This window comes from Amblyomma mixtum, chromosome 8 (genome assembly GCF_055824585.1).
Source record: "Amblyomma mixtum isolate Tamu chromosome 8, ASM5582458v1, whole genome shotgun sequence".
In the NCBI taxonomy this organism is placed as follows: domain Eukaryota; kingdom Metazoa; phylum Arthropoda; class Arachnida; order Ixodida; family Ixodidae; genus Amblyomma; species Amblyomma mixtum.
This window is the reverse complement of record NC_143019.1, coordinates 77,432,271-77,458,401: the sequence shown is the minus strand read 5'-3', so window position 1 is coordinate 77,458,401 and position 26,131 is coordinate 77,432,271. Positions and strand designations below refer to the sequence as shown.

At 46.3% G+C, this 26,131-nt stretch overlaps 1 protein-coding gene across 3 annotated transcripts in view; it reads right to left on the bottom strand.

Moving 5' to 3' along the window:
* The window catches only part of LOC149333096 (uncharacterized), a 48,994-nt gene extending 23,157 nt beyond the window's left edge, over positions 1 to 25,837 (bottom strand). For all 3 annotated transcript variants that reach the window (XM_089558559.1, XM_089558560.1, XM_089558561.1), the window contains exons 1-4: positions 25,703 to 25,837; positions 24,782 to 24,842; positions 22,369 to 22,528; positions 9,673 to 9,856 (exon numbers count right to left, since the gene is read on the bottom strand). In XM_089558559.1, the coding sequence (XP_089414685.1) occupies positions 9,673 to 9,856; positions 22,369 to 22,528; positions 24,782 to 24,842; positions 25,703 to 25,736 (439 nt within the window). In that variant the 5' untranslated portion in view covers positions 25,737 to 25,837. The remainder of the gene's footprint in view (positions 1 to 9,672; positions 9,857 to 22,368; positions 22,529 to 24,781; positions 24,843 to 25,702) is intronic.
* Positions 25,838 to 26,131: the final 294 nt, after the last annotated feature.

The following is a 26,131-nucleotide window of genomic DNA, read 5'->3' as shown; positions in this document are numbered from 1 at the left end:
ACTACTATATCTCTCATCTCCCGTTAACCGCTACCAAAAAGTAAAGATTCAATATAGCAACCCTTTCATTCCTTACAAAAACTAATAAAAATATTAGAATAATTTACCCGCATCACTCACTAGTAGGACTGGCAATGATCGTTTTAAAACGGTGATTGAATATTTGATTTAAAAATTTACCGCAATGGTTTACATGTTATGTGTTATAATTGTTTGTTATGCACAGCATTTTTGTATTATCATTTTTCTTCGGGCTATCATGCAACACTTTCGAGGCAATAATTGTTTGTACGCATTATTTTGTAAGTTTCCTTTCATTGTGCTTCGAATGTTCTTGTTTTTATGTTGTATATGCTCTATTTTAGATGAATTTTGTGTCATTTCACTTTTTTGGCTCACCCCTCTCTAATGTTTGCTGAAACTTAGGGCACAACAAAAACATAAATAAATAAACCCCACTGCAACCAATTTTAGGAAGTATAAAAACTTGTATGAATTAACGAGCAGGCCAAAGTTATATTTTCGTTTTGTTTTAATTTCTGGCGTTCTTCAATGTAAAATTGATAGGGTTAATATTTAAAGATAGTTAATTAGAAATCTGAGAAAAAACGACCACATTCCTCCGGCAGGATCCGACCCACGACCTCACAATTTGAAGGCAAACAACGCGAAGCAAACGCGCCCGCGTTGGTTGTGTTCTTTCTTTTTCAGAAAATTTTAAAAGTTAATTATGCATGGGTAACTAATAAAAGCAGCTGTAATTGATTCAAGAGCAAAAATTTATTTTCTTAGTTGAAGAGAACAAGCCTAAGTTTTTGTATGATGGTGGGGCATTGTCAAGAAATCCACTTTGTTCCCTGAATTAATACGCTCGTTTGCTGCGACGAGCTACAGAACGTGTCACCGCCATCCGCTCATACCCGGCTTTTGTTTGCCAATTTAATAAGCAAATTTCCCTGCAAACCAACACTCTTCTTCTCCTTAGTTCCACCATGAGACGAGGTATACCGGAATGCGCCCATATTTTTGCACTCGTCTCCGACCGGAGACTTTCCCTTTAAATAAAACATGCTGTTTTGTGAAGCTCACGTTAAAAAAAAATTGGCAGTGGCTTAGCTCTGGTTAAGCCTGGATATACAAGCGAAAAGCTGCAGTTATGCTTTGTTTGACGTCATGGCTGTCGCAGTTCGCGCGCAATGCACTGGGAGCACCACGATAGCGGTGTAGATTTTGAGCCAACTCCCTCGATACCACTTCTGGGTCTTCTTTTCTTCCTTCCACGGCGAATGTCTGCGCCTCTTCTACGGCCGCCGCTCACGCGTGCGTTCTCGCAGCGCCTTGCGAAAGAGCCTTCTCTTGGGACGGCGACGGAGACCGCGCAGCAGCGGCAAGGGATAAACCGGTGGCGAGGAGGACAAGTGGCGATGGAGCGCGCGCCGCGGCGCGCAGCCTCTTTTATGGCCGCCGCCGCTGCTCGCGCGTTCTCGCAACGCCTTGCGAAAGAACCTTCGCCTCTTGGGACGGCTAAAAACATCAAGGGGCTTTGCGCGGCAGCGGCGAAGGATAAACCGGTGGCGAGGAGGAGAACGGAGGGGGGGGGGGGGGCGAGGAGGAAGAAGGGCGCGGTGCGGTGGCGCCCAGGGGTGGCCCATGCGAAGCGCGGTGTTGACGAGCCTAGTGAAGCTTTTCGCTTCAAAACAACAGTAATTGTTGTAATCAGTATACTACAAGTAATGAAAATATCTAAGGCGTGCAGAAGACTGATGCACTGAAAAAAAAAGAAAAGGTCACTGGCAGTTTAAAAAAGGAATTCCATCGATATATTACCAAGGTTTCTACAGACGTACTCTGCACAGTAGCATTACGCGGAGGTCATCTCTAGTTAACCGCTGTTAAAAAATAAGTTTTGATAAATCACTGCAGACAAAAGCAATTGTGATGACCGTGCATGGACAATGCAAAAATATTTAGTATGGGCATTCTATCATTCCAGTCTTCTTCCGGGGCTATGCAGTCGGATATAAGTTAGTGCACTAAGTTTTGATGAGGAGATGCATTGGTGATACTTATTAAATACGAATATAAACCTTTCGGATAATTACTGGATGTTCTCAGTTTGGGATAACAAAGGTTGGAGTATGAACAGAAAAATTTGGCGCGTGCTTTTATCAGTCTATTTAAAGTCTTGAATTCAAACCATTTTATTTCTGAGATGGTATGGAGTAGGTTACAAACGGGCCTTCAGCATGAAAACACGCTGAGGGCCTTCCAGCGAAGATCGAGGGTAAATTATATGTCCCCGTTCATAACGACAATCACGAGCGAATAAAGCGTTGGTTTGCCTGGGAATTCGATTTTATATTGACAAAATGGGCCACAGCAAATGGTGGCCCCACAGTGCGTTGAAATTGCAGGGGTGTCTCGCGCCACTCGCACATGCTACAATTAAAAAAAGTTGCTCCTTCGGGATTATATATCGCCGCAACGCATTACTGGCGCCGCCTAGTAGTCGCGCTCAGGAGGCTGGCACGCGCTCTTCTTCGCCCGAGAGCTCGTTCGCTAGTCGGTTAGCCGGCCGGGCCGTTTCCGTTGGCGCTTGGACGTTGCGGCAAGTATAAACCTGCCTACCTGCTTCTGTGACATTTTGGTGGAGCTTGCTGGGTACATTCCATGTCCGAAGAGCTTCTGGCTGCCTCCGAAGCCCCGCTACACACCGTGGACACACCTGTGCACAAGGCCAGCCTCCGCTTTAGAGGCTTAGCCCCCGAGTGTGGTCCCCTTCTTTCCTTACCGCGAACCATGACGACTACAGATGCAAGCCAGCCCATTCACCTTCCAGTTAGTGCCCAGCCGCTGTTCTTCCATGCTCCGCGTATGCCCACGCCGTTCCTTGGCGACAAATTTGAGGATGTTCAGGACTGATTTACCAACTACGACCGGGTCGCTGCGTTTAATGCGTGGGACGAGGAGCGAAAGTTGCGGAACATTTATTTTTCACTTGAAGACGCCGCCAAGATGTGGTTCGAAAACCACGAGACTACCATCACCACCTGGCATGATTGCCGGGAAAAGCTGCTCAGCACATTCGGCAACGACGCAAGAAAAGAGATGGCTGAACTGGCTCCACAGTCCCGAGCGCAGCGGCCCAATGAGAGCGTCGTCATGTTCGTAGAAGAAATGACTCGGCTTTTCAACCGCGCGGTTCCGTCCATGTTGGAGACAAAGAAGGTGCGCCATCTTATGCGTGGCGTTAAAGAACAGACCTTCGTCGGCCTTGTACGTGACCCTCCATGTACTGTGGCTGATTTTAAGAAGGAGGCGACAAGTATGGAGCGTGCCCTACAACAGCGATTCGTAGAATTTGATCGTTCTGCGAACATCACAGCTGTGGACTTCCGCTTGCCGATGACCGGCAACGAGAGTGGCGCCCTTCGCGAGCTTGTCGGAAGCATCGTACGTGAAGAACGGCAAAAGCTGCCCTTTCTCGAGCAACACCCGCGTGTTGGAGGCATCTCGGATGTTATACGTGAAGAGCTCCGGCAAGCAGTGCCATCAATGCCATCCCCCCAGCCGCCTGCGCCGCACGTCATGTCCTACAGCGACGTGTTGCGTACCCCTGCGCCAGCACCACCGGCACCCTACAGGCCCGCTCCTCTCGTCCGTCCTGCACCCGGACATCCAGCTCCGGCTGATGCGACCGACACTCGACCGCCCGTTCGCCAAGCACACGTGTAGCGTACGCCGAACAATCTACCTCTGTGCTTCCACTGCGGCGAAGCCGGACACGTACTGCGCCACTGTCCATACCGTCAGATGGGCTTGCGCGGATTCTCACCGGATGCCCCTCGCCCGCGCTATGGTGAACGACCTCGGGACATCGACCAGTACCTCAGCGCCAACGTCCCAACTGCGTCCCCACCGCGACGCCAGTCCAGGTCGCCATCGCCGCGACAGTTTTCCCCCAGCTGGCGTACTTCCTTCAGGCAGTCCCCAAGTCCGCGCCGGGAAAACTGAGGCCGGCGACTCTCGGAGGTAGAGCCACCGTCGATGAGCACTACGACCAACATCCTGCATTCGCCGATTCGATCAAACATTCCGACCTCCGACCCCCCGCACCGACCAGCAGTCCGACCACTTTCCGACGATCGCCGCAGTTTTCCTCCGACGCCCCCAATCGACGCACCGAACGACCAACGAGTCCGACGACCTCTCGACGATCACAGAAGCTTACCTTCGACGCCGCCATTCGACGCACTGAACGACCCGTCAGTCCGACGATCCGTGATACGGCGCACTTCGTCGACGGTGAGCTTCTTTCCGCTGAGATACCGGTCGTCGTTGACAACCACCATACGACTGCCCTTGTAGATACCGGCGCTGATTTTTGCGTTATGAGTCGTGGCCTTGCTACAATCCTACGCAAAGTCCTGACTCCTTGGTACGGCGCGCCGATAAGGACAGCCGGAGGGCATGTGCTGACGCCGCTAGGAGTGTGCTCCGCCCGAGTTGAGATTCGCCACGTAACTTTCTCTTGTTGCTTTGCTGTGCTGGCGGAGTGCTCCAATGACCTGATCCTCGGTCTTGATTTTCTTCGAGAAAACGGCGCAATCATCAACCTCCGTGACCTCATGGTAACTTTTTCGACCCACCGCGCAGTTTTCGACGACTACACAGCAGGCAGGCCAGTTTTCCGGGTATGCGATGATCTTGTCACACTACCTCCACGCACCAGCATGTTTGTTACAGTGCACTGCGACAACCCTCCCCCCCTTCAAGGCCTCGCGGAAATGAATGTGAATTTATTGTTGAGCCTACAAGTCTGCGTCGCTCGTGGGGTCTTTTCCTTGAGTAATAAGCGAACTGAACTGCTTTTAACGAACTTTAGCGCCGAATACCGCCATTTACCGCAAGGGGCAGCCTTCACTTACTTTGATGAAGTCGGCAAGCCCTCAGCCCACTGCACCCTATCGTTACTCAACAAGAACCCTCCCGAGAGCACTGGCCATAGAGTTCGAACTGACGTGAATCCTGCTTTGCCTTTTGACCGGAAACGCCGCCTTCAAGCAATTCTTGACTCTTACCATGACTGCTTTGCCGTCACATCCAAGGTGAGACAGACGTCAGTAGCAAAGCATCGCATTCTAGTTCACCCCACCGAACTCCCTATCCGCCAACACCCCTACCGAATGTCAACTAAGGAACGCGAGGCTATTCGGGCGCAAGTTGATGAAATGCTTCGCGATGATGTGATCCAGCCGTCCACAAGCCCATGGGCCTCACCTGCTGTGCTGGTCGCTAAAAAGGATGGAACACTCAGATTCTGCGTCGACTACAGGAGGCTCAACAAAATTTAAAAAAGACGTCTACCCACTGCCTGGAATCGAAGACTCGTTCGACCGACTCCGCCATGCCCGATACTTTTCATCGCTCGATCTACGCAGTGGCTATTGGCAGATCGAAGTCGATGAACGTGATCGTGAAAAGATGGCGTTCATTACTCCTGACGGCCTCTACGAATTTAAGGTGCTTCCCTTTGGTTTGTGCTCCGCCCCCGCGACCTTCCAAAGAATGATGGACACTGTCCTAGCCGGCCTCAAACGGCAGACGTGCCTCGTCTACCTTGACGACGTCGTCATTTTCTCTGCGACTTACGACGAGCATCTCAAGCGCTTGACGGCCGTCCTAAATGCCATCCGCGCGGCCGGCCTCTCACTAAAACAGGAAAAATGCCACTTTGCGTTCCAACATCTGAAGTTTCTGGGCCATGTCGTCAGCGCTGAGGGTATAAGCCCTGATCCAGAGAAGACGGCTGCCGTAGCTGCTATCCCGACTCCTACTGATAAAAGTTCTGTTCGACGGTTTTTGGGCCTCTGTGCATATTACAGACGCTTTGTCCATGACTTCTCCCGGATAGCCGAACCACTGACTCGTCTAACAAAGGACGACCAACCTTTCATCTGGGCTGACGAGCAGCAAAGGGCTTTCGAGGAGCTTCGCACACGCCTTCAAACAACGCCCATACTTGGCCACTTCGACGAGGAGGCGGATACAGCATTGCATACCGACGCCAGTAACGTTGGCCTCGGAGCAGTTCTCGTTCAGTGGCAAGATGGTGCTGAGCGGGTCATTGCTTACTCCAGTCGCACCCTCTCTCGTGCCGAAGGGAATTATTCTACTACCGAAAAGGAGTGCCTTGCAATTGAGTGGGCGGTGACAAAGTTTCGGCCGTATTTGTATGGCCGGCCGTTTAGAGTGGTCAGTGATCACCACTCTCTCTGCTGGCTAGCAAAACTTAAAGATCATTCTGGCCGGTTAGCCAGCTGGAGTCTCCGCTTGCAGGAGTTCGACGTCACTATTGTGTACAACTCCGGCAAGAAACACAGTGACGCTGACTGTCTATCCCGAGCCCCTATCCCGTGTTCTTCACTTCAAACAGATGACTCCGTTTTTCTCGGCGCTCTCACGACGCCTGATCTCGCTCAACAACAGCGAGATGACACCGAACTGCGGCCCCTCATCGATTACCTCGAGGGAACCGCCTCATCGCCACCTCGCCTTTTTACGCGTGGCCTGTCGTCGTTCTGCTTGCGGGACGGCGTCCTTTACAAGAAAAACTACGCTTCCACAGGCATTCAGTACCTGCTGGTGGTCCCAACGCCGCTCCGTCCCGACGTTTTGCAGGCATGCCACGACGAGCTTTCTGCCGGCCATCTCGGTTTCTCACGGACCTTGGCTCGCGTACGACAAAAGTACAACTGGCCCAAGCTTGCTGCTATTGTTCAGCGTTATGTTAAGACGTGCCGTGATTGCCAACGTCGGAAGAAGCCGCCTGTCAAGCCGGCCGGCCTGCTGCAGCCTATTGGTCCTCCTCGAGTACCCTTTCACTAAGTCGGTATGGACTTGCTCGGGCCGTTCCCTGCGTCATCATTGGGCGACCGCTACATTATAGTCGCCACTGATTACCTCACGCGCTATTGTGAAACCAAAGCTCTTCCCAGCGGCACTTCTACTGATATTGCCAACTTTTTCATCTTTAACCTAGTCCTTCGTCATGGTGCCCCTGCGGTCGTTTTAACTGACAGAGGCACTGCATTTACTTCAGCTCTACCCCAGGAAGTTATGCGGCTCAGTGGTACTTGTCATCGCAGAACAACAGCTTGCCATCCTCAGACGAATGGCCTTACTGAGCGACTCAATAAGACCATCGCCGATATGCTTTCAATGTACGTCGACGAAGACCATAAGAACTGGGACCAGGTACTACCGTATGCAACATTTGCGTATAATACCGCAGTCCAGGAAACAACCCGCTTCACACCGTTTCGTTTGGTGTACGGTCGCGAAGCCGTTACCCTGCTGAATGCAATGTTACTGCCCGATGTCGCCCTCCCATCAGTTGCCGGCGCTGACCAATTCGTCCATCACGCTGAGGCCACCCGTCAGCTAGCTCGAATGAGACTCCGGACGCAGCAGGTTAAAGACGCTCAACGCTGTAACCTTCGTCACAGGGAGGTAATTTACAACCCTGGCGATCAAGTCTGGGTGTGGGTTCCTGTTCGCCAGCGGGGTCGCTCCGAGAAGCTTCTGCGCCGCTACTTCGGCCCGTACGAAGTGCTGCGCAAACTCAGCGACGTCACCTACCAAGTGATTCCGCAAGGAACTGTTCGTACCTCCCGACGGCAAACAGTCGGAAGTCGTACAAGTTGTCCGGGTGAAGCCCTTCCACGCCCGCTAGGTCAAGCCTACGGTTCTGCTTGACCTCGCCACGCAGCATCGGGACGATGCTTTTTCCACCGGGAGGGGCAATGCCGCAACGCATTACTGGCGCCGCCTAGTAGTCGCGCTCAGGAGGCTGGCACGCGCTCTTCTTCGCACGAGAGCTCGCTCGCTAGTCGGTTAGCCGGCCGGGCCGTTTCCGCTGGCGCTTGGACGTTGTGTCAAACATAAACCTGCCTACCTGCTTCGGTGACAATATCACCGGTTCGATTTACCTGATAATATGTTTAACGCATGTTACTGCGCCTAATCTAACTATAATAAACGACACATATCCCGTATATATAATGTTCGCTATTTCTTTAAAGCTGTTAAAAACTTGTGTTGAAATAAATTTGAATGTCCGCTATGTGACCACTTTTGTGCAACAATATTTGAATAATCCTTGATAGATCCTCTTTTGCTGATAAGAAGCAATATCCTTGAAATCTCAGCCACAAGTATGGTGGTCGGGATGCAAAGGGTTAATGTGTCATGTGGGAATCGGGAGGGAACGAGAGCGCTGACGCATGTGCCGCACGTGCTCGTAATGTACAAATAAAACAAGTAGATATACCTTATAAAGACTGCATGAAACTTGTAAAAAACAAACTTAGAGGGAAATGGCAGGCCTCATGGGACAATGGAGATAACAACATAGCTACATTTAGTAAAACCTGTCCTAGGTGAATGGAAGACCTGCGGGAACCAGGAACGTTTTATCGAAGTAATTTTATGCCGTCTGCGCATTGGACGCACACACATACACACAGCCTCCTTCTTGCAAAACGAGTAAAACCAGTGTGCGAAAAATGCAGAGACGAACTTACAATTAATCATATTTTATTCTCATGCGTGAAAATATAAAAAATAAGAAAAAAGTACTTCACCTAATTTTACAATGAACGCATTCCTTTTCAGCCTGCACTGGTTTTTAGCGACAGTGCAATTGTTGACATATAGCGTGTTTTTAGCTTTTTAAGAGAAGCAGGTTTTCTCGACAGACTATAAATTCTGATGCAGAGCTTTGCTTCACTTTTTAGACACCTCAGCCGTCTTCTCATTCTCGAGAAGAATGCTGAGGTTTCTAGATGATTGGTTGGGAGCCTCGGGATCCTTGCCCAGCCAAGGATTGCCACTGAGGTTACTCAACCTTCTTTAAAGGTTTTAATGCTAACATCTCCAAAATTTTTATTCCAGCATTACAGTGTTGTAGCAAGTAATATTTTAGGCTCTTTACACCACCGATTTTGCCCGATTTTAAGTAAATTTCTACAGAAATCAATTTCCCTACAACCTGAGCTTGGCGCATGATAGCCTTAGATGCTTATGCGCCACTAAACCCAACACAATGCAAAGGGTTAATGTATTGATTGAGCAATGGCATATCCACGTTCCGTCTTTGAGCTCTGTTTGTGTGCAGTTAATGGTTTCGCATGTAACCTCCCAAGTATCACAGATAGTCATCCCAATATTGAAACGTACTGGCAAAAGGGTGGTCCCACAACTGCCAAGAGTGAAACCATCAATTTGCAATACGGGCAGGTTACCTGTGCCGACTGGGATGGCATTATGCCCCTGTCAACGATATCTTAATATCGCGCCACATTGCGCCTGTTCCGAACAGATCTTTTGGTCACAGACAGGCAAAGGCGGGCGTTTACCTGCGAATTCAAGACCCCTAGGTAAAGTGAGTTCCGCTCGATGCAACGGGTTGAATACCCCGTTAATAAAGTGCGTAGTGTTTCTGATGTTCAGAAATTGTTGCTTTAGGTTTTTTTGTTAATGTATAAGGCATTTGATACGTGACACAGGCTAGTATTCTAGTTTCGGTTTCACATTCGAAATCGCCACCTTCGGTCATATCTCAAACTTTGCGAAGCTCTGAGATATTTCCTTACGGACACCTGTACGCACCAACAAGGTCCCTTTCCTTCGGCAAGTTCTTGATGTCGGTGAAATTGAATGTGACCGGCAATTCTCGCTTCTTGGTGGTGAAATCCGTGTCTTCGTTCAAATTGAGGACGACCATTCCGGTCGACTTGTAGGCGAACTCTTTCTTCTTCTCTGGCATTAACTTGAACCCACACACTTCATACTCCTGCATGTAGAATTCAAATGCCGCGAATCAGACGATGAGCCCTGCAGGAGCCCGCTCTAGTACTCTCGTCTTGCCTAGATCCGAAATCAATCAGAAATTACACGGACCTATTAAGAACGAGTAAAACACTGATATTTATATCGTTTAGAACATTTACAGAAGAAAAACAGCCTCATACTATTTTACGCTACATGTTTGTTTTATTCAGCATGGCGCTTGCGCACGGAATGCAGCGCAGGAAAAGCTTAACAAATTCTAACCCACTTACACTCAGGGGTAGCTGCAGTCGGGTATTCGCCATGGAACTTACCGTGATTTCGGTCTTAAAGAAGGTGAGTTCCATGCATCCCTTGGTGATTTTAAATAAAGTATTAACATGGATAAACATATACTTGATTGTGCTTTCATTGACCCCCACTTTGTTTCAAAAAGGATGCTGTTTCCTTATAGAAGATATAAGCGCGCGACACACGTACAGCAAGAGAAAGAGAACACTGCTCCGTGGTGCGAAAATCGTGAAGCTCTGCGATGGCTGCAATGCCTGCCCCCGCAAGTACTGCCTAATAAAAATATGCGCTTCCGCACTACCGCGGAGGTGGAAATCGATTCATTTCAAATGGATGACGACAATTTACGGCTCGAACAACCAGGCCACTTTGTCCAGCGAAATGTCTATGACAAGGCATACCTATTGGTTTAGTAGATGACACACCCTACCGCGACGTCTTTCCTCATCTGCACATGGTAGGCGCCCTGCATCTCTTCGAAGGAATCGGCAACTGCAACACAGACGCTGAAACAGTTCCAGGCTCCTCACCCATACTACTGCACGTGCTAGGCGCAAGGTCAATTGAAGTAGTTCGGGAAGGCGGGCTCGATTGTGGTCTATAAACAAATGCGAGTGGCTCAACTGGTGAGTGGAACTCAAGCGTCCAAATTGTCGATGAGGACGACACAAATCAGATAAACATTACTGCTGTAATAAAGAATGGTGACTCGTTCAAAGAAATACGGCCGCATTCTATTCTATGTAGACTACCGCCAGCTGCACAAAATCACTCGGAAGGACGTCTACCGTCCGCCTCCTATCGATGACGCCCACGACTACCTGCAGGTAGCGGAGTAATTTTTTTTTAGTTGGAACTGCGCTCTGGATGTTGGCAGGTTCCCATAATCTTGCCGATACCCAGATAATAACTTTTATTACGCCTGATGGGCTACAAAATTTGATATATTGCCCTTAGTTCTGTCCAACGGTACTCCCACTTTTGAACGAATGATGGACAACATCGTTCGCGAGTTGAAATGGCAGACGTTCCACTGCAACCTGGATGATGTTCCTGTTGTTGTTGTTGCCACAAAAATGATAGCACATGTTGTCATCTTCTCCGAACGAATTTCTACCTCATATTCATCCCCTGGAGAGTGTTCTTCAATGTCTGAGTCCAAGTCGGGTTCTGAGACGCAGTCCTCCTAGACCGTGTAAAGCTCCATGCGCGTTACAGATTTCACAAAGTCCACATCTATGAAAGAACCCCATACCATTATTCTTTTGTCCTTTTGCTTTCGCCTGCTCATCAAGAATTTTACTGTAATTATCACCCCCCTTCCCCCCTTGAAATAACTTCCTGCTAGCAGCCACCAATGGCAGCATTCTTTTCTGCGTGCGACGAAGCTTTTCACCGCAGTGAGATCTATATAAAATTCCCCTTCGATCTTGCTGCATTTCGACCCTCCCGCCCCTGCACAACTGCGCACCGACGTATGGGGCACTGGTCTGGGTGAAGTTCTCCCTCACCGCCAACATGGTGCCAATGAGTACGCCGTTGCTTACGTAAGCCGTGCTCTCACAAAAACTGCAACTGAAAGGTGCCCGTGTGCTGTACGGTGTCAGTGCACGTTAAATATCTCCAGGTGGTCTAAATTTTTTGGTAGCCTGCAACTACGGTACCTCTTTCTTCCTATCTTTTTTCACTACCTCTTTATCCCTTCCCTTACGGCACGGTTCGGGTGTCCACCAAGATGTGAGAAAATTATTGCGCCATTTTCTTTCCTGAAAATCTATTTCTAACTATTGAGCCAATGAGAATGAATGTTTCGTGATTATATGGGTGAGAACAAAATTTCATCCTTATTTATATGGGAGCCCATTCGATGTTCTCGCAGACCACCATGGTCTTTGCTGGCACTCTTCCTTCAATGATTCATCCGGCCTTCTCGCTTGCTGGGTTCTCCATTCACAGGACTACGACATTTGGGTCATTTGCCACTCCGGTCGTGAGTACTAAGATGCCAAAGCCCTCTCCCGTTTTCCTGTGCCCCTCGTCATCAGCCACTCGTTGGTATTCTGCTCTGCAGTACCTGCTCCATAGTCGGGAGGACGTACCGGATGGTAAAAATAAGTAATTCCTCCGCTCAGTCATTCACACCAGCTATCACAACGACGCGCGGCGCAACCATGCCGGACTGCTGGAGATTTTTACCGGCCTGCATTTTCGTCACTACTGGCGGGGCATCCACCATTTTGTTCGCCAGTGCGTCCGCTTCACTGATGACTACTTTAGTGGTCAGCTCTTGTATCGAATATCATCGCCACAAGAACCCACCATCGCGATTTCCTGCTCTTCTGCGGCCTTTACACTGTCAGGCCTCGCCATTCGACTGTGTTAGAACTGACCTTTATGGGCCTCTTCATAGCATTTCCGCACACAGCCGCTGGCTGACTGTCGTCATCGGTCATCACACGCGCTATGCGGTAACTACAGCGTTAGCAGCTGCAACGGCACATGACATCGCTTGTTTCACGCTTGCGGACATTATTCTGCGTAATGGTGAATACCAGGAATTGCGCAGCTACTGACGTCACGTCGTCTTTTCCGACGCCGTGGAGGCCTTTATCTAGGAGTGTCATACCGTTCGCCTGAGAAAGAACATGTTTTGGGAAAGCATTGTTACTTATTGAATTCCGTTAATTTCCAGGTATGTGCATTGCGGCCGAATTAATGTCCTTTGTCTTGATTCTATTGACAGAAATATTTCATGCGTATTTGCGTTCGCAGTGAAAAAGCCGCTATTAACACGGTGCATATAGCAGTACTTTCATGTACACAGATGCTTCATATCATTCTACATGTTGCGCATCGCTTTGGTATTAGTGAAAAAATCTGTAGTCTTATTTATTGCAAATACGAAAATAAAATGCTGCCTGGAACATTTCTCTGACTGATATGATACTGCATATTACAAACTGCGACATAAGAGGGTTTTGTGCATGTTTAGTTAAGTAGATGTTACGGTGACGTGATTCGGCCCTCTTAATATTATAGCTCGGAGAACAGATTGCTGTACATCGCATGTCATGGCCCTTTACAAAATTTAGTAACCTGTATTATTTCTATTTGTGTGTTAGGCCCAGAGTAGCGTGTAATGAGATAATTTGTCTTATCGAAATCTTTGGTGGTCTCCTGGAGTACGTGGCTGCTTGAACGATTTCTGCAGCTGCAAGGTTACTATTCGTATTTTCTCAATTTCGAGTGGCACCCCTTGTTTTCTAGCTTTACTGTACGTTTCATCATGTCTGCGTAGGTGTTGATTGTACTTAGGATAATGTATGTCCTGCACGTGTTTTAGGATGCAGCCGTAATTTCACTCGGGCCGCCGTGGTGGCTCAGTGGTTATGGTACTCGGCTGCTGACCCGAAAGACGCGGGTTTGATCCCGGCCGTGGTGGTCAAATTTTGATGAAGGCGAAATTCTAGAGGCCCGTGTAGTGTGCGATGTCAGTGCATGTTAAAGAACCCCACGCGGTTGAAATTTCCGGAGCCCTTCACTAAGGCGTCTCTCATAGCCTGAGTCGTTTTGGGACGTTAAACCCCATAACCCAACCAACTAAACCAACCTAATTTCACGCAGAAAGTGCAATGCTATTTATGGCATTTTACACCATGTATGCACCGCAGGCAACGTCCATAATCCTTGCACATACAACCTTTCCGATGGGTGAGTTAAGCCATTTTTTTTTGCTTCACTACTCAGGGTCTAAGTTTGTGTTGTGGTTTTAATGAATGAATGAGCATTTATAAAAAAAATTCACTGTTGTCTCCGTATCTGAGCAAACCTCCAACACAGTTCTGTCACAACGCACAGCTCGAAACCTTGGGAGCAGAAAAAGTTTCCTAAACAGAAGGTATTAATAGACCCGAAAACGTCTCTCTTGGCCATTCTATCAAGCCATGTTGGAAGGTTAACAGTTTGCAATTCAGCGTGAAACACGAGGTAAGGCCAAAGGAAAAAGAAACATCAGAACTGACTACCTAAAAACAGTGTATCTTCGCTCGTGTCCTCTCTATTCGCACGAAACCCATTGATTGAAGCCCATATTGCTTCTTGATTGAAACCCATATTACTAGAGGGGGGCTTTAAATTTATCAAATCAGTGACCTGAAATAATTGCATAATTAAGGTCAAGACAAGTGGACTTTCGGGAGCCTTATGGCTGGCAAAGAGCAACCTGAAGGACGTCGCAGTTACACCTATATACATCCGCTGCCATTCGAGATTGGTTTGAATTATAAAGTTTATTGCTGGAAGGCGACTCAAGCTACAACAGACGCCATAGTGAAGCGCTCCAGATAATTTCGACCACCTGGGGTTCTATAAAGTGCACTGACATCGCACCATAAACTGGCCTCAGCTTTTAAAATACATCGAAATGCGACCCCCCCCCTCCCCCCCCGGGATAGAACCCGCGTCTTTCGGGCCAGCAGCACAGCACCGTAACCACTGAGCCACCGCGGCGGTGGAACATTGTACTAGTACATTTTCACGGTCGCAGGTGAGTAAACTCTAATTCTCAGACTACCTGGATGCAGCGTTAACAGCTATCTCTGATGTCGTCATCTGCAGAGAAATATTACAGTGAGATTTATTGCATGGCGCACAGCCGAAAAAGACTGGACGTGTGGCATTCGGAGAATTTAAAAGATGTTGCAAGATTTAGCACGACGGAATACTGCTCAAGGTGGTTCCTTAACAAAGTCTTGTAAACGGTCACTTTGCATCATGCAGTTATGATACCTTGTTAAAATTCCTCTTGACTTCGGGGCAGAGGCTGAAGGTTAAGGCTAAGTTAGTTTGGTTTCTCACATAGCTCTTTTTCTTCCACACAGTAAAAACTCAGGTTCACGTGCCTCTGCGTGTATCACTGCGTCAATTATTTTTGCCAGATATTTCCCTTTTTCGGAACACTACAAAGTTCTCAGCAATTCTTGCAAAACGCTGATGGCTCTGAGCGTACGCTTTTAAATTGTATGGCCTCACTCTTTGGAATCGTAATCGTAGTTTACAATGTTTTACAAGGCTGCTGCTAATGTGAAGGTTCTCTTGCAGCCTTTACGTTTCCTCTAAAGAGCTCTTAGTTTGTTATTGTCGAGAGTGTGCGACATCAACAAAATATCTGAAGCAGAGTACGCGTGCCAAAGTGAGCTTAAAGGAAGAAAACTATAAATTCTACAATAAACGTGAGGAAGCCTTTGACTCATCCCTCAATCTCAATCTTGCATGTGTACTCAGCCTCAACTAATAATTTTTCCAATGTCACTGTGTCTGTTGAAAATAACGAACTAAGATCATGCCTTTACAGGAATCCAGGGAAGTACCCACAGAACATTCACTTTAACCGCAGCCTTGTGAAACATTGTAAAACTAGAATTAACTACTTTGAGGCTGCCTGCTTTAAATGAATAATCTCACAGCCATCTGCTTTTTGCGACAATTGCGCAGATCTTCACAATGTTCATAAGAAAGAGATGTAGTATATGGCAAGATAACTGGCGACGCCATGAAAAACGAAGACGAACGTAACCGCGAGTATTATTTTACGAATAAAAATAACCTATCCTGAAAAACCAAAACTAAATTCGTCTTAAGCTGCAGATCCTTTGCCCTCAACATAACGGACAGTCTAAGATGACATCATAATGTCATGATGCAAACTGACCGTTTAAAAGATATCTTCAAGGAACCACCGTGAGCTGTTTTTCAGCGTGGTAATAACTTGCCACATTTTTAACTTCTTCCAAAGTCACCCGTCCCATTCACCGTTTTCCGACTCTGCACTAGGCAGTAAATTTCGCCGTAAAATTTGTCGACTGAGGACGACGTAAAAGATAGTTGTTACCACTCCTTCCCGCCACAATGTCAGAATTAGTTTACTTCACCTGCGACAGTGAATATGTAATTTATATACTAGAATGTTCCTGCTGCCAGCAATATATACTCAAGCTGCGACGACTTTCAGATTTAGTTTTAACAAACATAAAGCTCGGAGTGCAAGTCTACCCTAACTTTCCTTTGCTAAGCATGTTAATTTTTCAGGTCATTCATTTGATGAACAAAAGCCTGTAAAATCATGATATCGATCACAGTACGACCGAGATGTCAGATAATCATTTTTATTTCTCAAGCTTAAACCTGTCTAGTCAGGTATGATGCAATGTGTAGGTAAGCTAACTTGCCTACATTAATTGTCCCATTTTTTGTCACCAACTTCTTGGGAACAGCGAGGACATGAAAGGTATTTTTTATTTTGTTTATAAAATGCTTCATACATCACCTGGCAAGACTTCTACATTGTGATTGCACGCCGCTATCAGTGACTGCCCTTTCGCGTGGTTTTATTCATTTTTTTGTGTCTACATATCGCAGGCTGTAATTATCTTCTAGAATGTAGCATCACCTCGTGTCCTTTATCTTCTTTATCGATCTCCACGTTCTTTTAACGCATCTGTGCACTCTCCATTATTCTGCACCTTCTAACTTCACCACGTGTCCATGTTCTCTTGGTGTTTTTTTCGCAAATTCACCGTAATTGATGCAGATAGTGATAACGTCAGTTCAAAAATTTAGGAGACTGCCTGCAGTTCAGACTTTTGTGACGAAGGCCACTACCCGACCTGAAGTTGTGTTAGTGTTCGTTCACCAAGCACGTTTTGTTTCGTCTATATATATATATATATATATAAGGAATAAGAAAATCTTCAAGGCAACTGACTAAATATATAATAAGTTGGGGAAGTCACATTGAAAAACTTAACAGATTTATTCAACGTTTCGACCAGGGACTGGTCTTTTTCAAGAGTGATCATACAGTGCACGGACGCATCTTCTTATAGCAGTGAACATGGCACACAGAGGGCTTGAAAAGAAAAAATATCAGCAAATAAAGAAAGATAAAAAATTAAAGATGAGAAAAAAAACACAGGGAAAAGAGGAACACAGCCGAGAAAGGAAACCCAAACGCCAAGATGGTCCAGCAAAGGCGCCGCTTGAAACAGGTGAAAGAGGGAGGCGGCCTGGGCGGGCACGCGACTAGTTCGGAAGAGGGAAAAAACGTGGGGGTGGTTAACAAAAGAAGGTAAGTGCCTGCCAATTGTGTGCGTCAGTATGGCTTCTAGCCGCGTCTGTGTGGCCCCGCGCGACTTTAGGAGATAGCACGAGCACGCACAGGTTGCGGCTGCGCTTAAGTGTCTGCGCTTAAGTGTCCCTGTGGTTCGCATATGGTGACCACATGGAAAGGTTCCTCGCTTGCAGGAGTGGAAAAAAAAAAACGAATAAAAGAATAAATAAATACAGAAAATGGCACTGCGATGGCCAAAAGAAACAAAAAAAAAAAAAACAACACACACACACACACGCAGAGGTGACATGAATGCACAGAATACACAGAATACACACAAAATTGTGTCACTGTTGTAGCATTTTTCAGGAGGAGATATGTGGGGAAATGTATATAAGCCCAAAAATGAAGTTAAAGACAGCGGCAGAGTGTTAGAAAGTGTGCCAAAAAGACAAATTTCATCCCAGGGAACACTGCTTAGGCTTAACACAACAATATTAGAATAAATACAAATACCAAGCGAAATAATAGAGGCGCACAAAAATACAGTTCAAGAGTAGAAAAATGTCCTAAGAAACAAAGTTTACCCAAACACAGTAATCAGCAACAACCAAACGATAATAATGCGATGAATACACATGAGAGACGAGCGTCACAAAATTCGTGCTTAACCACAACAAGAATAATGTCAGTACCTCGACCAGAATGGAAAGTGTTCGATACAGAACAAATCGTTACGCAACTGTCATCGTAATGGATTTCACACACAATATTTTGGATGCAAAATAGTTCACAAGGAAAAGAAAAAAGAAACAAAACATTGCAGGAAGATTTAGCCGGAAAGGCAGGAAAGTTTGCCAGGGCTCTCATTAATACCAGCAGACAAGGTGTTAAATTTAAATATTAGATATGATTCACACGCTTCCCTGTCGTGATGTGTCTGGAAGCCAGATTGCAATATGGTGGCCTTGAACCTTCCAAATGGATGGCCTTTTGTCGTTACGTGTTTTGAAAGCGGCAGATCTGGCAGAGATCGTATATGTGCTCTGTGGTTATTTATTCTCAATCGGAAAGGAGTTTCAGTTTGCCCAATATACTGAGCACGGCACATACCGCACTCGAGAAGGTAGACCACGTTGCTGGTGTCACAGTTGAAATCTCCTCGAATTTTGAATGAGAAAGACGACGCTGTGCTGTGAGCTTCTGTGACCTTATTTATCATTGGACAGAGTTTGCAGCGCGGTTTATTGCAAGGTGTGCACCCTGAGACTACACCGTTGTCTAGTTTCGAGGAGGTTACGGCATCTTTGATATTTTTTGCCCTCCGATATACGACACGGGGGGCTTCGGGAAGCAAGCGCTTCATTTTGTCGCTCTGAAGGAGAATGTTGTGATGCTTTCTAAGAATAGGATTAACATTCGGTGCTGATGGAGAGTACGTTAATATCAGATTAGTTGGGTAGTTCGTCTGCGCAGTCTTGGTGCTATTTAGCATTGTACGGCGATCATGTGCTGCAGCTTTTTCCAAGGCATCGTCAATGATAGACCTCGGGTAGCGCTGTCGGACTAAATCCTTGCGGAGTATCTCACAGTTAGAAGCGAAGTCCTCTTCACGCGAGCAGATACGCTTAAATCTCAGAGCCTGGCTATATGGTATTCCTTTCTTGCAATGTTTAACGTGGCTACTTTCAAAGTGCAAGTACTGGTGCCTGTCCGTTGGCTTCCTGAACACGGAGGTGACAAGCTTGTTTTGCGAGATCTGAAGTTTGACGTCCAGAAAGCTGATCGTAGATGTCGAGTAGGTGTGGGAAAAAGAGATGCTTCTGTGAGCATTATTAAAGTTAGCAATGAATTTCAGTAGCTCTTCTTCACCATGGCACCATATAAGAAATATGTCATCTGACATGACATATGACATATTTCTTATATGACATATTTCTTATATGGTGCCATGGTGAAGAAGAGCTACTGAAATTCATTGCTAACTTTAATAATGCTCACAGAAGCATCTCTTTTTCCCACACCTACTCGACATCTACGATCAGCTTTCTGGACGTCAAACTTCAGATCTCGCAAAACAAGCTTGTCACCTCCGTGTTCAGGAAGCCAACGGACAGGCACCAGTACTTGCACTTTGAAAGTAGCCACGTTAAACATTGCAAGAAAGGAATACCATATAGCCAGGCTCTGAGATTTAAGCGTATCTGCTCGCGTGAAGAGGACTTCGCTTCTAACTGTGAGATACTCCGCAAGGATTTAGTCCGACAGCGCTACCCGAGGTCTATCATTGACGATGCCTTGGAAAAAGCTGCAGCACATGATCGCCGTACAATGCTAAATAGCACCAAGACTGCGCAGACGAACTACCCAACTAATCTGATATTAACGTACTCTCCATCAGCACCGAATGTTAATCCTATTCTCAGAAAGCATCACAACATTCTCCTTCAGAGCGACAAAATGAAGCGCTTGCTTCCCGAAGCCCCCCGTGTCGTATATCGGAGGGCAAAAAATATCAAAGATGCCGTAACCTCCTCGAAACTAGACAACGGTGTAGTCTCAGGGTGCACACCTTGCAATAAACCGCGCTGCAAACTCTGTCCAATGATAAATAAGGTCACAGGAGCTCACAGCACAGCGTCGTCTTTCTCATTCAAAATTCGAGGAGATTTCAACTGTGACACCAGCAACGTGGTCTACCTTCTCGAGTGCGGTATGTGCCGTGCTCAGTATATTGGGCAAACTGAAACTCCTTTCCGATTGAGAATAAATAACCACAGAGCACATATACGATCTCTGCCAGATCTGCCGCTTTCAAAACACGTAACGACAAAAGGCCATCCATTTGGAAGGTTCAAGGCCACCATATTGCAATCTGGCTTCCAGACACATCACGACAGGGAAGCGTGTGAATCATATCTAATATTTAAATTTAACACCTTGTCTGCTGGTATTAATGAGAGCCCTGGCAAACTTTCCTGCCTTTCCGGCTAAATCTTCCTGCAATGTTTTGTTTCTTTTTTCTTTTCCTTGTGAACTATTTTGCATCCAAAATATTGTGTGTGAAATCCATTACGATGACAGTTGCGTAACGATTTGTTCTGTATCGAACACTTTCCATTCTGGTCGAGGTACTGACATTATTCTTGTTGTGGTTAAGCACGAATTTTGTGACGCTCGTCTCTCATGTGTATTCATCGCATTATTATCGTTTGGTTGTTGCTGATCACTGTGTTTGGGTAAACTTTGTTAGGACATTTTTCTACTCTTGAACTGTATTTTTGTGCGCCTCTATTATTTCGCTTGGTATTTGTATTTATTCTAATATTGTTGTGTTAAGTCTAAGCAGTGTTCCCTGGGATGAAATTTGTCTTTTTGGCACACTTTCTAACACTCTGCCGCTGTCTTTAACTTCATTTTTGGGCTTATATACATTTCCCCACATATCTCCTCCTGAAAAATGCTACAACAGTGACACAATTTTGTGTGTATTCTGTGTATTCTGTGCATTCATGTCACCTCTGCGTGTGTGTGTGTGTGTTGTTTTTTTTTTTTTTTTGTTTCTTTTGGCCATCGCAGTGCCATTTTCTGTATTTATTTATTCTTTTATTCGTTTTTTTTTTTCCACTCCTGCAAGCGAGGAACCTTTCCATGTGGTCACCATATGCGAACCACAGGGACACTTAAGCGCAGACACTTAAGCGCAGCCGCAACCTGTGCGTGCTCGTGCTATCTCCTAAAGTCGCGCGGGGCCACACAGACGCGGCTAGAAGCCATACTGACGCACACAATTGGCAGGCACTTACCTTCTTTTGTTAACCACCCCCACGTTTTTTCCCTCTTCCGAACTAGTCGCGTGCCCGCCCAGGCCGCCTCCCTCTTTCACCTGTTTCAAGCGGCGCCTTTGCTGGACCATCTTGGCGTTTGGGTTTCCTTTCTCGGCTGTGTTCCTCTTTTCCCTGTGTTTTTTTTCTCATCTTTAATTTTTTATCTTTCTTTATTTGCTGATATTTTTTCTTTTCAAGCCCTCTGTGTGCCATGTTCACTGCTATAAGAAGATGCGTCCGTGCACTGTATGATCACTCTTGAAAAAGACCAGTCCCTGGTCGAAACGTTGAATAAATCTGTTAAGTTTTTCAATGTGACTTCCCCAACTTATTATATATATATATATATATATATATATATATATATAGCACAATAAGGTAAACGTACTTGGTTGCTAGTTTAAAATAAGATGCGAAATTGAGAAACGCTTCGTTTATTGGGAGTCGACGTTTCGGACAGAACCTGTCCTTTTTCAAGACTGTCAATCAACCTGTCAATCAACATCTTGAAAAAGGACAGGTTCTGTCCGAAACGTCGACTCCCAATAAACGAAGCGTTTCTCAATTTCGCATCTTATATATATATATATATATATATATATATATATATATATATATATATATATATATATATATATATATATATATATATATATATATATATATATATATATACATGTTGCGAGAGCTTAAGTGCTTGACTACTTATAAGAGTATATAGTGAAGTATATGCCTCGTTAAAGGATACACACTTATTCCACTAGACTGGAAACGTCGCGGCAAATAAATATGTTTCCTTTAACGAAGCATATTCCTATATATATATGCACACACATGTCTGTGTGTTTGTGAGTCCCATCATACAAGGATTATTCAGGAAAGGCCAAAACCAAGTTGCGCATCTGTTTACTTAGGAGAGTTGTGCAAAGAGCCTTTCATGAGCAAAGAAGTGTATGGCAAAGTATATAAGCAAATATGAAAATATAAGTATATGAGAATCCATTCAAGGCAAGGAGTAGTCCTAATGTGACAAGCTGTCATTGCATAACGATACACAAGTGCTCTCGTAATAGTTTTCAAATATCTTTAATGTTGTGCCATCACTTGCTTTCTATATGCCACCTAGTTTATTAGAATTGGCAATTTTAGCTTTCGGTGAGCCGGAAACTCAAACGAACAATTGGAGCTGTTCGTTAAAGGCTCCGCCATTACGTCTAGTCCCTTAGGGTTAAAGTAAAAAAATCAGACCCGTAGGCAGTAGCTCTCTCATAGGAATAGATTCACGCTTACAGTGTTTTCTTCCACCTTCTTGTAAACCACTTCTGCAGCTTTACCGAAAGCGAGAGCGCGGATCATTCCGGTCTTGTCACGGAAAAGGACAGACATCCACGTTTTTTCACGACCTTGTTTCAGCTCGGTCTTCTTTAGCACGCATGCCCTTATCTTCCTTCTGGAAAGGAACAAATAAGATTCGACTCTTCACGTTCTTCGGTCATCAAGAATTTTTGCAAGACTTCAACTTTAGAGGAACATTGCCATGCAATACTAATGCTCAAATATGCTTCAACCAAAACGTGTTATGTGGAAGGCAGCTTCCGCGGAGAAAATTTTCAGTGTTGTAAAACGCCAGATCTACGCCAAAAGGTCTGACAAAAATGTGGCGAACCGCGTTTAGAAACAAATGCGAGGAAAACGGACGCAACAGGAGACAAACAAGTTTGCTATCAGCGTCGTCTTTCAACTAAAAAAATCTCTTTTCGCCGTGTTTTGCGTTCGGGTCCCCAGCTTTTCACTGATTATGATTTAACCAGCTCGAAGAGACCAACTATTCAAAGATTCATAATTCGAACAGTTTAATGTTTTGATCGCTGCAATATGGTTCAGTGCTAGGGTGGCATTAAGTTGTTGCCTGCTCTTCGTTGCAGCTGCTTCCGAGCACTACTGAGCCTTTGCGTTTACGACTCATAGATTACAACTTCTCGGGGGGATATGGCTGCGCACATGCTCTTAGCAACTTGTGTGCACTGAGAAATTTTCTACGCAGACACTGCAGCCATGACAAACCCGTCTGCCCAAAAAAATTTACAGGGCGACTATCACAGGCTAACGCGAGATTCAGCGACAGCTGCAAAGGTGGTTCTATTCTATGATATCCAAGGTAGTGATCAGGGCGACCGCACATTTGCCTACTTCTAGGGCGCTCTTTTTAGCTTTCCGCACATAGTTGCTTTTCTTCCGGGTCTCCTCTCCAGTCCACTGCTCTGGAGGCGCAGCACCGCCAAAGACCCTCTCCTCAGGCGGAGCGTTTCGATGCAGCTACTGCAGATGAGCTCTGCTACATTCCTCTGCTCTCGTCGTACCCCGCCTCCTTATTCAATGGTAGCCATGTTCCAGGCAGTTACCGTGGTACACATTCCTACCACCTCGCCATAGCCTCTGCTTCTCACTGTACCCTACTATTTCCACGGTAAGCATCGTCCGGTACGAGATTTATCCGCTTTTGCCACACCGTCCTCCTCCCACGGTAACCGTCCTCGTCCTTCCAGGGTAACTCTTCTCCGGGTGGTTTGCGTGGCAAACACAGCCCCGTCACGCCTGCTTATGTCCTCGTCATACCCTCCCCCTTCCAACTTCACTATCATCAGGTTGGATATGTCTTCGCTCTTGCCAAGCCGTCCCCCTTCCACCTTCCGGACGGTTCTCGGGGTGACCGCCCTCCAGTTAAGATTTCCTACGTTCTCGCCGTAAAGCCTCCTTCCATGATAACTATCCTAGTCCTCCCAGGGTAACTATCTTCGGGTGGTGTTTGTGGCAACCGCTAACCGGTTGCGCCTTTACGCTCCACCATACCGTCCTCGTCCCACAGTAGCTATCCTCCAGCTGTGGATTCCTCTGCTCTCCCGACCACACTTCTTCCACGGTAACCACTCTCCAAATCGTTCCTGTGGTAAGCACCCACCGGTTACGCATTGCTCCGCTCACGTCATACCTTCCTCCTTGCACAGTAGCCGCCCTCCGAGTGGTTCCCATGGCAATGCACCTCCTAGTCACGCCGGCGACTGTGAGAGACTACGACAAAGAAGTACCAATACGGCGCAAAACCGAAATATGGGGGCTTATTGGTTATCGCTGTAAAAAGGTGTATTCCTCTGACGTCTACCACCACAAATCTGTGGAACATTTCTCTTCGGACACCGCAACCGTGTTTCGAGCATTATGTTCAAGACCTGCCGCGGCCGATCAATGGCGTTCGCGTTAGGCTGAGGGCGGCAGGTGCCGTGGTCATCGTGTTGTCCATAGTGTAGACTGAATAGCGCACTGCGTGTATACTAGGAACGTAAAGAAAAAAGAGAGGTCACAGGAGATTGCCAGCAATGAGCTAAGAAAATTGTTTTCCTCATAATTCTGGAGGACAAAAAGCTAGGCGAGTTGGTTGTGTTTGTACAAGCCTCTCTGTCTTGGTTAACACATGGCGCATACTAAAACACCTAAAGTTATAACCCTCCACTATAGGAAAAAGTGAAATTAGGACGCTGCCGCAATCCCGAGAAAGCGTGAAAAAGGACCCCGTGATCTCGTGAGGCACGAAAGGACGCCGTAATAGCCACCCCAATCAACATCCATAATCTTAAGCTGGGTCTCTTCCATTTCAATTAAGGCGCGGAGAAGTGTCCAATTCATATAATATGAAAACAGAACTCACCCGTTCTTCTTATTTTTCAAATGGGCAATTGTGACGACGTCCTCAGGCAGCGGTGTTCTTCCTAGGTGGGAGTATAAAGAGCCACGGTGAGCAATATCTCTCAAAGGTGGTAGCAACACATAGCAGTGCAAGTGCTTCAGACGACGATATACATATATACAGTATTATGCGTTTTTATCGTAAAGACTTTCAAAATTTTTCTTACCTCAACCGCTGGCTCGTTTGCTGTAAAACTGCACACAGAGCTTGGAGCTCTGCAAACTGCACACTAGGAGCTCTTGTCAAAATTTTATAGCTCCCTGTTTTAAAAAGTATACACTGAGGTGTGGTCCATACAAAAACATACCATTTGCTAGATTCACTGGTTTCGGAACAACAGATATTAGCTATGCTACACTATTATTGAGCAGCCAATGGAGTTGCTGTTCCTTTGATTATATGCTTGTCGTTTCAGCTACGATCAGGGCAGCAATTCGAACGGCACTTTTTCTAAAAAAAGTAGAGTGAACAGCATCAGAATTTTTTCTTCGGTATGGTTCTGAACGTTGCTTTGATTTCTGTACATGTGACCAAGCCAAATTCAAACTCCTTTCACAAAATAATAAGCTTGAAACTTAGTGCAGGTAGCCATCAGTGTCCGGCACTAAACCGAAGCTTCCAGGCGATCCGTTTTTTTTTCTCTTTTCGCTGTAATGGATACCCGACATATGAAACAAACATAGCCAGAATTTTTTTTTTCCATCGGTGGTATTCTACGCGCATACCCTCATCGGTTCAAATCAACTGAAAGCGCACAAGGCAACACATATTTCAACAGCACGTAAAACGAGTGGTTTCGCTGCTTTTCCACAAAAAGCTGAGGAAGCGCGTCATATTTTTTTTTTTAACGCTGACTCGTCCTTTCATCCTCGCTATGCTCACCTCGTGACGAACTGGAACCTGCTTGCGCCGTCATCCTTTCTGAGAACGCACCGAGTGGCAGACTGCCGCGGACGTCACTCACAGAACAAGTTGCGAATCCGAGATTATAGGTGTGCGTCAATGAGAAGCCAGGTCCACCGCTGAAACAATGGGTGTGGACGGAGAGCTTTATCTTCGCTCCGCTCCGCGATTGTTGGTTCCGGTTCGGTCGTTAACGTCCGATAACAGAGAGCCTGAGAACGCCGCTCCCCTGCGTCGTCAATTGGCACATTGCCATGCATTAGCGACGTCGATACAAAAACCCTCAGTGGGCTGGGACAGAAGTGATGGTGGAGAGCTGCCGACGAATTTCGGCCACCTGGAATTGTTTACCGGGCACTCGCTTTGCACTGTGCACTCGAACCTGGCGGCTAGGCTCCATGGAAACGC